Source organism: Denticeps clupeoides, chromosome 13 (genome assembly GCF_900700375.1).
Source record: "Denticeps clupeoides chromosome 13, fDenClu1.1, whole genome shotgun sequence".
NCBI classification, from domain to species: Eukaryota; Metazoa; Chordata; class Actinopteri; order Clupeiformes; family Denticipitidae; genus Denticeps; species Denticeps clupeoides.
This window is the reverse complement of record NC_041719.1, coordinates 16,771,266-16,786,308: the sequence shown is the minus strand read 5'-3', so window position 1 is coordinate 16,786,308 and position 15,043 is coordinate 16,771,266. Positions and strand designations below refer to the sequence as shown.

The following is a 15,043-nucleotide window of genomic DNA, read 5'->3' as shown; positions in this document are numbered from 1 at the left end:
ACAAAAAATCCCTGCTCCTGCCACTAGATGGCGATAGCTGATGGGTGAAAATAACGCAGTAAAATACTGAAAAAATAAAGTATAAACCAAGATTTGTCCAAAACTTTAAAATGCACTTTAGTATCAGTGCATCGGATCTCCTGATGAAATAACAGCAGGTAATTTTTATTTCAGCTTTTCAGTGTATTGCAACTGGAAGCTTCTACCCCCCCCCTTTTTTTTTTTTTTTTAAAGTGTATATAAATGTACCTGTACATTAAAGAGCCCTTAATCATCATCATTATTGTGTATATTAGGGTGGGTAGTGTGAAGCAACCCACCCATCAGAAGCTCCTTTATAAGTACTGTAATAAAGGTTAATCTGATCGGTTTTAATTATCTGGCAATCTGGAAACGTCATTATTCCCTGCATAAAAACATGGATATAAACATCAGATGCCGCGTTTAGCCTCTCAGCAGGCGTCAATAGCGCCGCCATATTTGGACGGGGTTCCAAATATGCGGATACCTATATACAGATTACATTATGAACTTAAAATGATGCTATAATTTCAAAAACCGTTTCTTTATAAACACATTCATGACTCGGTCGTAAATACATGTCTGACGAACCAAGACAATAAAAAAAATGCTTCTCAAAATTAAATGCCGCGCTACCCCGTCCCAAGATGGCAGCTCTGCTGACGCATTCGCTCCCTTAGACGCCCGTACTTAAGCGACATCTGGGGTATATATCTGCACAATTAGAGTAAAGCATCGGGAAAAAACATAATGTTCCACAGTTTTGTGACGTTGTTTTCTTTGAAACCTTTATTTGTACGTAAACTGAACAATCACTTGCAAAAAGCCTCCAATGTCGGCGTGCTTGTGCGAATCTCTCTGCGCATGCGCGAATCCCCAAGCAGACAGTAACCGAGTTACAATCTGAGCACGCTGAACGTGAACAACTTTTCCTTAAGCAGGTTACATTACAAAACGGATATCAATGTCTCGGAAAACAAAGGGTGAATATTATCGCTTTTTCCGTGACTGTTCATGTTTGACTGGTGTGTGGGTCTCTTGTTTCAAATCTGGACACCCTAAATTAATTTATATTGGGAATGGGGCATAATATGTAGAAATATGTAATATGTAAACAGTACAAAAATGTAGTTTTCTCTTCAGGGCTTTAAACCCCCTGTCTTCCTCTTTCACAAGGATTGCACAGTTTCAGCAAGTCTTCACTTTTTAATCAGTTTGTGTGAAAATAAGACCTGAGGATGTTATTGACGTGAGTATTGTGAACTGTTTACGTGTTTGGCATGTCAACAGGTCCACAAATTATTTTCCATTAGTTTACTAATCTTATTAGGACTGCAATATGTACATCTTGGGCATTAACATGACCTTATATCATTGCCAATTGTTTATTCATCCATCTTTGCTGCATCCTAATCCTCCAAAGTGTTGGTCCATCTTCTGAAGGATATGCCTGTCCTCTCACATGGTTCTGTTTGATGGGTGTGGCAGAGGTGTTCTGAACTGGAGAAACTCCATAGTGAATTGGCCCACACTCACACAAACCTTTTTAGGCGGCAGGAGGAGTTTGCCCCTTTCCCCCGAGGTATGGAGCATACCGTGGGATACCTGTACCTTTGCACCCCTTAATATGTATGGCGGTATAGATGCACAGCATTAATTCTGAGCCTCAGCTGTGTGGGTTTTATTTGAGAGGAGGAGTTTGAATGCACCAGCTTCATTTCCATTCGCTCTCTCTCTCTCTGTCATTCTGAATTCTCTCTCAGGTCGGTTTTATGAAGCTGTCAGAGGAGAGAAGTTCATAAATCAAAATTCCTGAACTGTACTACCAGTTGAGAAATACACACACACAGTTAGAGGAAATAAAGATGTCAAAAAGGTTTTCTCAGGATTCTCCATCTTTCCATTGTTTGTTCCTCATTTTGTGAGTCCACAATAAATTGGGAATACTAACACAAGAATTACATGACCATACACTCTTAACCCGAATTAGTTGACTTTACTAGAAATTTGCGTGGAAACCCGTTGCACTAATCAAGATTAGTTTTTACAAATCTAAAACTAAACGGGTTAAGCTTTATAAACATTAAAATGTTAGTGGGTGCAGTAGACAAATCAGGTTTGCATTAGTAGTCTTTACTGAAAACCATTAGTTCACACAATTTTTTTGGTGTACAATTTATATAAAAAAATCTTATTGAATATTAATTCTAAGTATTGATGTTATATTACTTAATGCCTTATAATTAAGAAATACTAGTTAAAGAAATAAACTAACCGCATTCCAATGTTTTTATTGCTCATAAAAACAGGCAGTAGTGTATTCATCCATATATGAACTTGTCATACAAAAGACAAGTAACATTTTTTGACATGCAATTCTTGTTTGCTAGTCAACAACTGTACAAATTGCTTACAGTAACATGCACACATAATATTCAACAATATGCCATATCCCTCTGAATGGCTAAACATGCATTAAAACTGGATAAGCATTAAAACTTGAGTCAACTCTTTAAAACAAAGATGACCACTGTGCATTTTAAACATTTTTACCACAGAAAACTGGTACAATTTAACTCTTTATTTTCTCTTTTAACCTCTTTCTCTTTTAACCTCTTTCTCTTTTAACTGGTTTAATTTAACTTGCAGCAATGAAAGGACATTTGAAACAAGAGAATCACCTCAGAGATTAATTGTGCACATCAAGAACAGTAAACAGCCACTCCTGTCAAAATTAAATTGCAAGCTGGTTCTTTAATGTCTGTAACCTGGGCTTCAAGTCAGTGTGGCCCACCATTAGAAGTACCTGTTGGATGAACTGGAATGTGTTCTTCATTGGTTTGGGGTAGTTTAGATGAAGTGCATACGTAAGTCCAAAGAGAAGGCATATAGCCTTTGGCAAGTCTTTAATGCTTTCCATCACAACTTCTCCCTCGATGACAATTTTAAATGAGGCTGGATTGAGATGCAGAGAGGATGGGGAGACAGCACCTTCACGCTCAACAAGGAGGATTCCAAGGTCAAGGTCTTGGAACACATGATCATCAGCAGAGTCCTAACAGAACACATTCAAGACATTAGTCATTAAATAACTATTAATTATGTTAAACAGTCTGACACATGCAAACTAATGTATGAATTAGTTATGACTGCTTTTTCAACTCTTCATTAAAAGGGTTAGTAAAAAAAAATAATAATAATAATATTTTAACTTTTGACCATGTGTGTGTGTGTGTGTGTGTGTTGTAACGGGGTGAAGAATCACACAAGGTATTTGTGATAAATATATATATATATACATATATACATATACACCAAATGTATATATATATATTTATCACAAATACCTTGGGTGAAGAATCACACAAGGTATTTGTGATAAATATATATATATACACACACACACACACGGAAGTGTTTTTTCCTGTATTTTTGATCAAGTATATATAACCTTGATGAGCATTAGATACTTCTTTAAAAAGCATTACAAGTCTTACTGACCCCAAACTTTGACCGGTACCCCAAAACCTATAGGACAGTTCATCATCAAAACAGAAATAGACATTTCTTTCTTTTGATTCACATGAATTTATTTTATGATGCACTTATGACCTTTTTAAACCTTTAAGTTGCAGTTTAATGTAGGGAAAGAAAAACCTTTGAAATTAAAATTTGTTATTTACATAAAAAGTCTTATGGGTTTTGACTGACATGTAAATGCAAGTAAATGATAATTTTAGAAAAAGGGTTGAATGATCTATTACTACTCTCTCAGTGTTTAATGGTTTAAGTTTAATGGTTATGTTTATCACATACAAATACTATGAATTAATAAAATCATTATGCAGTTTGGTGCAAGATACCCTTGGAGAAAATAAGTTACTTACAAAGCATGGTTTAAAGAAGTCAGTGGGGTTGTCACCAAGGACAATTGGCAGACCTCTAAGCACCGTTGCTCTAATATCAGTTGGCTCTTGAGTCTGTTGGGTAGTAAAATAAAAAAAGACAGAATAATAAGAACTGATCTACAAGAAAGCATGATCAGTAAAGTACAAATTTGATTGTACTGGGCAACCATTACAGTATCACTTAATGTGACATGTTTTTATTACTTATATTAATTAAAAAAAAAACAACAATGCATCAAATAAGTACACAATGCACCAACCTTGGTTTGTTGTAAAAGCTGTGTCAACAGCTGTCCGACATTCCCTCTCTTAGAGCGAAAAATCTCAATTAGATGACGACTGTGCTGATCAATGCTTTCATAAAATTCCTGCTTGAGGTTCTTTCCTACAATCCTGTTGAACTCCAAGAACACCTGCAAAATAAGAGTACACAATACAGAGCATTATATTTCAAAACTAAATTAAACTGTGGATGGAGGCATTTGTATTATGTGTGAGAAAATATATTCATCTTACACACCCGTATGCTGTCCAAGATGTAGATAAAATAACGAAAGTGAACAATTGTAATTCATACAAAATCCATATACATTTGGTGTCTTGTTAATTATATGGACTCAGATATTAACAAAAAATTGTGTTAATCTAAATAAAGTCATCAGGATGACTGTGTAAATGAAATTGAACAATGGCATCAAAAAATAATAGAAACATAGAAAAGACTCTTGAACATACCTGATCCTCCGTAAAAAGAGCAGGCCAGCGTTCCACCATCTGGCATATGGCAGGCTTTGTCTCCACCACCTCTCTTCTTCTTAGTGCAAATGTAAGGTCCATCTTGACTTTCACAAGTTGTCCATTTGGTGTTCGTTTCTGCATTTCATCGACCAAGATCTTACGGGCATCCTCAAGGCCTGTCTGGTCAAATCCATCTGGAAAGTTGGGTAAGAAGTTGAGCTCGCCTTTTTTTGCCTTCTTAATGTTTTTGTTAGCTGGTTCTCCTGGACTTGAATGGCCTCCACGCTTACCAGCATTTACTGCAACGTCACGGCATCCTGATTGTCTGCGCTTTGACCTATAATTAGCCATTTTATATTTTAAACTGTTCTTCCAACCACTGCAGCAACTGGTTGAGCCTTTCTCCTGGAGACATGGATGCTTGTTTATCAGTGCTGCTGCAGCTTTTTCAAACTGAGCATTGTTTGGATAAGCTGTGAAGCCATACATAGTCTCTGCCAATCTCTCAAGGATCTCGTGTTTAAGATCTTTGGTTACTTTGAGGAGTGTTCCATCCCTAAGATACAGCAGATTTGCTTGCCTGAGTCTATATTCAACGTCAACAGAGAAATTTGGGACATCAAACTGCTCTGGCCACTGCGTTTGTCTCTCTTGAGATGATTGTGAGAGGATTTCGGTATCTGCTGTACTGTGGCTGTCATCTAAGCTTTCTGCAGGTGCTGAAACAGGAACAGGAACCAGCTCAATTACTGGGATGACTTGGATTGTTGGTTTTTCAGGGAGATCTCCAATATCTGATAGGTTGAATAGTTCGTTATTAAATTCAGGATCTTTGTACTGGATACTGAAGGTGTAATGAAGTTCCAGTGATTCCTTAATATTGCTCATTAATTCCTCCACAGTAGCAGGCCTCCTGTTTAGGGTGACCTTTCTTATATCTGCCTCAGAGAGAATGACCCTTATTGTCATCTTCTGATCTGCCATCTGCATCACAAAAAAAGCTTGTTAAAATTTGAATGTTCTCATTAACAGATAAATATGAAATTACCAAGGAAAATGACGTAATGCAGATTAAATCACATTTTTCTGTGTTTTAAAGTGGAAATGCAGTTATCTTAGTACATTGACTTCTGCTCTTCAAAAAAAAAATTAACAAATAATATAAATTGAAAGCATTTCACAGAAAAAAAAGATTTTGTTACATGCAAAGGTGCCACGATCTTGAAATCTGTGACATCACTGGGTGCCTTTGCATTGAAAACTAACACAACCTTCTTTTTCTATTAAATGGTTATATTTGTAGTATTTGTTATGTATTTTTTAATAGAGCAGAAGTCAATTCATTAAATAAATCTTAACTTGTCTGACTGCTTTATTTCCATTTTAAAATACAATTTGTTTGACCATCTATCCAAAAAACAAAACAAAACTAAAATATGACCATTTAGGCTGCGTTGCTGTTTAGCACAGAATATAGCGCCCGAGTGTCACTATCAAATTGTCTCCAAATCTGTATGTTGGAAGAGGGAAAATATCATTAAGCTCATTTAATTGCACAACAGACAGAGAGGGGTTAGTGCTGTCACAGAGCTCATATGATCTTAAATGTTCATGATACCATGCAGTCATCTCTTTGCAGACAAAGAGGATCTCAGAGTTTATTGCCACAATCTTTTTGAGCTGCTTGAATTTAGGGAGGCCTGAGCAAGAGCCAACAGAAATCATCATATCAGCACAGTATCTTATTCCATCTATGGAGACTGAAGATGCAACAAGAACTGATGAAAGCTGAGGAAATCTCTGGCAGAAAATTTGTTGGACATTCTCTGGGTAAGATGTGATTGATGAAGAAGTTACCTTGTCCATTTCAACTACAGGCTTAAAAAATGAACTGGAGTCTAGATAGTAAGCCATCATTTTCTGATGCTTAACAGCCAGTGTAAGAGCTACATTTCTGAAATTGTGCGCATTACGAATTACTTGTTTGAAAAATTTATGTTTTCCCTCAAAGCGCATTGTCCAGACATCTGAAAGTGGACCAAATGCCCTAATCATCTGAGAGTAATGCTCAACAAAATGGTGTTTTGGGCGTAATCTGAAATTAGGAAATGTAGTTTGCAGCAGTTCCCTGTGTTCTGACACTTTGCAATCAAGAAAATGGATGGACTCTTCTGTGTGTTTTGTTGCCACTGCCAACTCAACAATGTCTTTGAGGAGCAACAGAATGTCCCATGCATTGTCTCCTTCAGGTACTTTATGGCCAATAATAAGTGGAAGTAGTCGGATTAGAGCCCAGTTCTCATGACCATTTCCACCTATGGTCCCTTTGGTAGAGAAACCATGGGCAATGGGCTGGGGCTGGTCTGTGGAATCATTTAAGGCATATGGAAATGTTTTGATAGCATGGTTCAGCATCTCTAAGCTGAAATATTTCTTCGCAATCAGGTCTGAAATGCAAAGTGATAACTCAACCGGAACAATGCCTTCAAAAAGGTCATGCAGAATGTCAGGGGGGTACCTATGAACAGCATGAAAATGCTGCAGACTACTGGTCAACACACATTCACCTTTTACACCATACTGTTTAGCTAAACTGGGATCTCGACATACCTCCAGCACGTGCTGGTTGTAATTTTCTTTTGTTCTGGGTTCAAAGCGGCCTGATGAGACTTCTGTGGCTTGGATGTCACTCCTCTTTGCCAAGCAGAACCTGCAGAACTTGTCTACAGCAAAGCTCTCGAAAAATCCTGCCAAAGAATGAGCAGCCAAGTTATCAGCAGCCACATATAAGACTGTGCCTTTGACACAAGCTCCCAGCTTCTCAACATATATGCCATTTTGCTCCAAATAAACCAGGTCTTTAATGAGTGGAGAGAGAATTTTATCATAGCCAAATTCTTTTACATCAGAGGCTTTACATAAGAGAGCAAGTTGAATGGAATGCAGTGTAGACCTATATTTTGATGGCAGATTAGCTAGTACCCAATACATTGCAGTCAATTTGTGTTTCTTTTTGGAAGTTCCTAAAGGGTTTGACACTTCAAAATCATCTGTGTAGAGTCCAACAGCAATGCTGAACTCCTCCCCTTTAAGCAGGTTATTTTCTTTACAGTTTGAACCATCTCTGTATGTACTGTACACATTTGGCACAGGCTTATGTAGTGTAAGAGCCTTGTCTAAAATGTCTGCCCTGTTCAGCATTTTCTGGATCATTTCATTTATTGGAACATATACAGCACCACACTTTCTATCTTTACCAACAATATATTCTATTGCCCTAACCACTGTAAATTTTTTGCTCAAATATGCTGCTCTCCTTTTAGTGGTTGATAAGGAGCCTTCTTTGCCAAAAAATCTTGTTATGACATTGCTGTCTGAGGCAGCCCTGACTAACTGTCTCACAGTTGAATCATCTATATTTGTGTATTGTTTGAGAATTTCTTTGACTGAATTATGCAGTAGTGGTTGGGACAGTTCACATATCTGTACAAGCTGCTGTACTACCTCTTGTATGGAACTTTCTGGAATGTGAAGCACAGAATGCATCTTTTAAAAAAAGAGCTGCAAGATTGTGCTCCAACTGCTCCCCTAAATCATGAACCTCTTCATTAGTGGAATCATCACTGTCCTCTAAATCAGAGGAGTCATTTGGAGGCATAAGATCTACTTGGGCCATTTCATCAGGTACATTACCAGACAGAGAGACTAATTCTGACCTGAACATCCTCCAATTCTCTGTTCTGTGTTTTCTACTTCTATGTGCATTGAATGTGGAGTACACATTAGTATGAAAGTCACAATCTTTATATGGACACTGGACTCTGTGATTAACTTTTAAATGTGCATTGCGCAGGTGAGTGAACAAATCCCCCTCCTGAGTATAAAAATCACACAACTCACAGTGAAAAGTTATTTGGCCAGTTTCACACAGTTCAGGATTGTGGGCTTTCGGGTGGATCTTAGACAAGTGGACCTTAAGTGCATTAATGGAGTTAAATGTGCACAAACAATCTTGGTGTAGGCAAGGGAATGGAACAGTTCTGCTGTAACTTCCATGTTTTAACCTATAATGTTTTAATAGGTAACCCCGTTTGTCACATATAAATTCACAAAACTTACACTTCCACTGCATCTTCTCACATGGACCTGTGAAAACAGAGCTAAGCTAAGCTAAGAAAAAGTAGCAGATAAAATTCCACTGTAAAAGTTAGGAACCAAGTAATGATCTTGTATATTCCAATTTTCGATAAGTTAACAGCTATATAAAAATCACTAATACAAAACTTAAAGTAGCATTTTTTCCAATTAGTTTAAAATAAAAAAAATACACACGCTAGCATTAGCCACACGGAAAGCACATGTAAGTTACATGCATGGACTCTTAACGTTACATGCAAGTGCGAACCAGAAGAAAAAAATAACAAAGTTAACGAAATAAACACGTTGCAGCTAAACTGTGAGCATACAAAGACACTCTGGATAATGTTACGATATATGAAATGACAAAAATAGCTGAATTAAAAGTTAACGTTATATCTAAACCATGAACCGACAGAAAAAAAAACGTCTATCTGCACATTAACACTTTGTCATCTTTTTAGAGTTCAACATCGGTCCATATTTTGGATTAGCACTTTTTTTCAGAAAGATATCTGCAGATAATACTCTTTATAAACTCACCGATTCACGTTGTTTTCAAAAATTAACCGTTGGAGCGTCTCTCGAGGCAGCTGCAGCTCTCTGCTCAAGCGACCCGCTTCAAAAAGCCCCTCCCCCTTTTCAAAAACGTAACATACTGAGTGATGTCTTCTTAACTTAATCAGTGTAGTCAATTATTTGTCTAAATAGTGCAAACAACTAATACTTTTTAGCAGTGACAACTTTTTTTAAAAAAACAATAAAGAATACGTGATGACTGCTTACATTTTTTGGTTTAGACAAAATCCGGGTTAAGAGTGTAGTGTCAGCTAATATAAAACTATTAATTTAGTGCTATTCCATATACTTCCAACCAAAGTGGTTACTGTGTATGGAATATACAGAACAATATGTACTGTGTATGGAATTCTAGACCCTATGAGATGATTGTGTTGGGCGGTGGTTGCCTGGAAGCAGAATCAGAAGGTCAAGTTTTTAAATTGATCAACCTGCCATGTGGCAACTGTGGTCCCCTTAAGCAAGGTGCCACCCCCATACATTGCTCCATGAACACCACTTATAGCTGTTTGCTGATCCTACACAAAATGGGTTAAATGCAGAGATCATGTTTGGTTGTGTGCACTGAGAGAAGAGGTGAGAGACTTCTGGAACCCTGTCCTGTTTCCAACTTCCTTGCTGAGGTAGAAATGAAGGGAGCTCCTGTCCAGCACTTGAGGCCTACAGAGAAGATGTGAACAGTCCTATTCAAATAGACATGACATGAAAGACATGAAAACCAACAGCACAGCATGCCAGAGAAGCACATTAGAGTACACGTAGTACTGCACACTGCTCACCAAGGATGATGGTTAAAAGCAGAGGACACATTTCGTTGTGTCACTGTGTGCTGTGCTGCACCGTTTCACAATGACTGTAGCTCTCTTCAAGACAACACAGACACAGGTCGTCTCTTGATATCGGCTTTATTGCGTGGACGTTCTTGTAAAAGTTGCGCCATGCACCTTGTGCCGTGAGGACTGTATTTAAGTAAACAGTAAAACGTGTTAACAATTATACGATACAAATATTCAACATGAACATAACACACAGAAATGTACCTGATTTGCTGCCGTTCAGTAAAAGCGTTCTGCGTTCCTTACCTCATAATGTTGAAACAGTCCATTTGTGAAACTTGCTCACAAATCACTTTACACAAGGCCTGCTTGCCAAGCTTTTGCTGGGCCCTCGTGGCAGAACATCCGACATCCAGCACTAATGTGACACTCTTCTCCTGGATGACCCCGAAAAGCTTCCTGCTGCCTGTGGTGAGCCAGTCCAGCCTCCGGCTGCACAGCTTCGCTTTAGCCTCCAACTTCTCGCAGAGGGACTCCAGTTCTTCCCAGAACTGTTATCTTCACAGAACAATAAATTAGAAAAAATAAAAAAGCATCCGCGCAATTCTACTGGTGCCAGTGTTACAACGCCATTGGTACTCATACGTTGTGGACAGTCCCATCTACGGTGATCTGAGGGAACATGCCGTCGGCGTATTTGGAGGAGATGGACTTGATGATGAACATAATCTGGAGGAGAGTGTTGACAGACGAGAAGCACCATCTTTAAATACGGTCCTGGAGAGATGGCATTCCACACGTCCCCCTGGGAACAGTCACCTTCACTTTCATCTCCAGCTCCCTCCCTCCCTCCTTCACATACAGTCCCACACACTTCTTCAGAGATGAAATAATATAATTATGGAATAATAACCGGTTATGGGACCTTACGCAGCTCTTTGTAGCCTGTAGAAAGGTTTGCCTACCCCCACGCTGCCTGAAGCCGATGTGCGTGAGAATCTGGGGGAGGCTGAGCTTGCTCCGCTGCAGCCCGTTGTCCCGCAGCCACCCGTGTGAAGACACCAGCGCGTTCACCACGTCGTCCCGCCCGGCTCCGTTTCCTCCAGGTGGCTGTGACATGGTCTCGGGGAGTAAAATATCACGTCCTCTCTCGGACGGCCACCTCGTTCCTCCTGTCCCCTTCTGTTGACAGTAGTGACAGGGTTGCTAAGGGCCGTCCCTCACACCTCCGGGTTAAACTCTGTCACCTTCGAAGGAGATTATAAGACGAACTACAACATATAAAAGAAAAAAAAACATTTAAATGCCGAATCCTAACGCAAACATCACACGACGGGCAGACGATTAGTGAGAAGATGACCCGAGCGGAGGGGCCTGCGCTTCCAGACCCGTCCACATGGCGGCGCACCGCGGGAAGTTCTGGGGATCCACGCGGCGCGGCCCAGCAGACAGGGTGGGTGCCGAGCCTCTCCTGACGGACGCCGGGGGAGGAGTATGGAAGCTTTTATTGGACTTAATTATTTGCAACTCACAGAACACAATCCACAAATAAATGTTGATGTTCACAAATATTTCAGTATCCACAAATATGTTTTTTTTAGATTTGCGTTTGGTAAAATCATATCCACAAGTATGCACAGCGTTTTGTACACACGAAAAGCGCTTTAAACATTTGCGCATCATTTTCTTTTTTTTCCCTACAGATCACGCATGGTACAAAGTGGACAAAAATCCACAAATGAAAGTGAAGTAATTGTCACTTGTAATGCACAGCACACGGTGCACATAGTGAAATTTGTCCTCTGCATTTAACCCATCACCCTGAGTGAGCAGTGGGCAGCCATGACAGGCGCCTGGGGAGCAGTGTGTGGGGACGGTGCTTTGCTCAGTGCCACCTTGGCAGCTCGGGATTCGAACCGGCAACCTTCTGTTTACAGGGCCACTTCCTTAACCGCTAGGCCACCACTGCCCCCGTGCAGGAAATGATGCACAAATGTTTAAAGGGGGAATGAGGGGAATGAACAGTAATGATAAGCTCCCTCTTCTAACTGCGGGTTATGGAGCCCTGGGCTCGGCACTGTGAACTTCTTCTCTGCATTTGGACCCAACAATCTTTTGCATGGAGGTAAGAAGCTGAGTCAGCAGATCATTAGACAACAAAACTTAAAATAAAGTCTCAAATTGTAACTCCCTTAAATTCCCCCTTCAGATGAATAAATATCTTATTCCCCTTATCCATGTGAGTAGTGATTAAAATATACTTTATGTCAAAAATGATTGATGACATATCGGCATAAGGAAAAAGCGCGTGATTTATGACCACCTACCCTTCTACCTTCTCCCCTTCTCCACCGGACACCCTGCACGTAATTTATGTTCTCCTAGCCTTCTACCTTCTCCACCGGACACCCTGCGCGTAATTTATGACCTCCTTCCCTTCTCCCTGACCCTTCTCTAACCCAACCCATACCTATGGCTAAGGTGCTGTGTGTGTGTGTGTGTGTGTGTGTGTGTTTACCACAGTGGCATAGGGTAATAAAAGAGGCGTAGGATGTCTCTGAACAGAGTACAACAGATTCTGTTACAATGGCCAGCCCACTTGGTGCAGCTATGAAGAGACGTATTACGCCTACGCCTGTTACAAACAGGATAGTTTGTGATACACCATTTGCGCCAAAAAGGAGATCCTTGGTGAATTTTCTTCAGAACCCTGGTGACTGTGAAGAATACGAATGGATGTTATCCGATGGACGTGTCGGCGGTTATATTTTTGACAAGAAGGAGCGTCATGTGAGACTGTACTCGGTGGACACGGACCAGGAGTTTACACCGGACGACCAATTATGTGTGTCGTTTTATGCTGAAGACTGGTGTTTGTTCAAGAATAACGGGTGGAAAAAGATTGAAGATGTAAATACGGGGCCTTTCTACATATCGTGGACCGGTGCTACGGATCAAAACCACTACTACATGTGTGGTGGATGTCAAGAGCGGAAATCAGAGTCTTACATTTACGTGTGTAGTGGTAAGAATGTCAGTCGTGTGGTGCCAGACTGTGAACGCCGTGTGTATGGATCGCCACAGGATGTGAAAGTGATGTACCCGTGGTGTGATGTGGCCATACTCCACAATGTCTTCAAGAAGATTGACAGATTGTTTAAATGGAGCGAGATTTTGGCCGGATACAACGAAATCAGGGTGTGCCTTTTTCATGGGGAGGTGGAGTGTGACAATGCCACGTCACACCCTGAACCATCCCCCACACCGGCTAGCCATTAAAAAGCAGAACAGGACCTCAGACCCTTAACACAATCTGAGTGATCACAGGTTCTGTTAAGTCATGGCTGTTAGACTGAATGGTGCAGCTGATGCTGCTGAAGACTGTTGTTGGATCGACAAACTGGGTGACAGTCTGTGGTTGCAGAATTTGACATACATGCCTGGACCATTGGTAGACATCCCGTCGCTGCAAACCTCTGATGAGAAGCCACCACCGGCGGCGGCACATGCGGGCGATGTCTCAAACCCGTGGGATGGCGACGAATTGGCTTGTTCCACACTAAAAGCTTTTAAAACCATAAAGTTTTGCGTGTGCAGAATCCTCCAAAACATCGTCGGACGACTGCTACAGGAGACCTGTTACGGCTGCATGGTGGACCATCCGAGTCAGACCCAACACCCGTGTCTCTATGAGCCGGAGGGATATTTCTACATGACCAACATGGACAAGATAAAGCAGAGACTTTTCCAGCCTGAGACACACCACCTCATCACAAACGTTCTAACAGCGTGCGGCCTCTATGTACATCCTCAGAAAATCAACGGTGCTGTGGGGGCGCTGGCCTACGAATTAGAAGATGAACCTTTCTTTTTCCAGAGGCTGGATCAGATGACTGAGAGGCTTGCTGACTCACAAAGTGCTGGTGTAATTTATGAAGCGCTAAAGAGCTGGGGTGAGAAGGCTGTTCTGTAAACATGGGTTTCAGTCTGTCAAAAGATTTTGTTAAATCTGAACTAACATCATTGTTGTGTAATGTTATTGCGGATGAAGTGATTGATTTTAACAGTATTTATGTGACATCTAGCATACGTTTGGACAATCTCAAAAAACACATGACGTTAGCCAGAAGAATTTCTATAGTATGGTGTAATCTTGTACACATGTGTGTAAATGGTGACGGGTGTTGTCATGCATCTATATGTAGGATCATAGAAAGCATGTTGTGTAATCATAGTTTTAAAATAGGCCACATCATAACGCTGTGTGCTTACGTAACCGATGTCTGTATTGTTAAACCGCGTGAAAATGTTATAATGAATGTTTATACCATCGTCGAGACGCTGGTTTCATACCTTATTGAGAGAGATTTAGATATATGTGTGAAATTTTTACAATACCTCGACAACGCATAATTTGAAAATAAATTATGTGTAACCAAAATAGATTGTGTCATTATTTCACGAAGCAACCCATCATGACTGACCTTTTAAAAACATACTACTATACGCCAGACAGCGAGGGCTCCTTCGGTGGTAAAACAAGGTTAAAAGATGCCGTGTTTAAAAATACAGGGGTCAGGTTGTCTAATAAGACGGTTTCTGACTGGTTATCAGGGGAGGATGCATACACGTTACACAAACCAGCGCGTTTAAAATACAAGCGGAATAGAGTCGTGGTGTATGGTATAGACAAACAATTCCAAGCAGATCTTGTTGACATGTCTATGTATTCAAAGGAAAATGATGGTTATAAATTCATGTTAACGTGTATAGATGTTTTTAGTAAACATGCGTGGGCTCGTATTTTAAAAAACAAGACCGGAGCTGAGGTGACTAGAGCATTTGAAACTATTCTAAAGGAAGGACGAGTACCTCAAAAATTAC

The 15,043-nt window shown here is 40.2% G+C and overlaps 1 protein-coding gene across 7 annotated transcripts; it reads right to left on the bottom strand.

Moving 5' to 3' along the window:
- Positions 1-2,335: 2,335 nt before the first annotated feature.
- On the bottom strand, positions 2,336-11,426 carry LOC114802036 (uncharacterized). Of its 7 annotated transcripts, none has more exons than XM_029000645.1 (11): positions 11,125-11,426; positions 10,805-10,888; positions 10,466-10,717; positions 10,163-10,342; positions 9,348-10,043; positions 8,787-8,837; positions 7,278-7,414; positions 4,665-5,651; positions 4,190-4,342; positions 3,909-4,001; positions 2,336-3,076 (listed from the first exon to the last, which is right to left on the bottom strand). In XM_029000645.1, the coding sequence occupies exons 8-11, from the start codon at positions 5,649-5,651 to the stop codon at positions 2,756-2,758; spliced, it is 1,554 nt and encodes a 517-aa protein (XP_028856478.1). In that variant the 5' UTR covers positions 7,278-7,414; positions 8,787-8,837; positions 9,348-10,043; positions 10,163-10,342; positions 10,466-10,717; positions 10,805-10,888; positions 11,125-11,426; the 3' UTR covers positions 2,336-2,755. The 7 variants fall into 7 exon arrangements, with proteins under 7 accessions (XP_028856478.1, XP_028856475.1, XP_028856479.1 ...); XM_029000642.1 differs by having other exon boundaries at positions 8,787-8,813; XM_029000646.1 differs by having other exon boundaries at positions 8,787-8,813; positions 10,466-10,710.
- Positions 11,427-15,043: the final 3,617 nt, after the last annotated feature.

Excerpts from the sequence above, each read along its gene's own strand:
- LOC114802036 (XM_029000641.1), bottom strand. The coding sequence starts at position 7,880 with ATGATCCAGAAAATGCTGAACAGGGCAGACATTTTAGACAAGGCTCTT. Across the intron at positions 4,343-4,664 it reads CTCTTTTTACGGAGGATCAG|GTGTTCTTGGAGTTCAACAG; the intron begins GTATGTTCAAGA and ends CTTATTTTGCAG. Across the intron at positions 3,077-3,908 it reads ACTTCTTTAAACCATGCTTT|GACTCTGCTGATGATCATGT; the intron begins GTAAGTAACTTA and ends GTGTTCTGTTAG.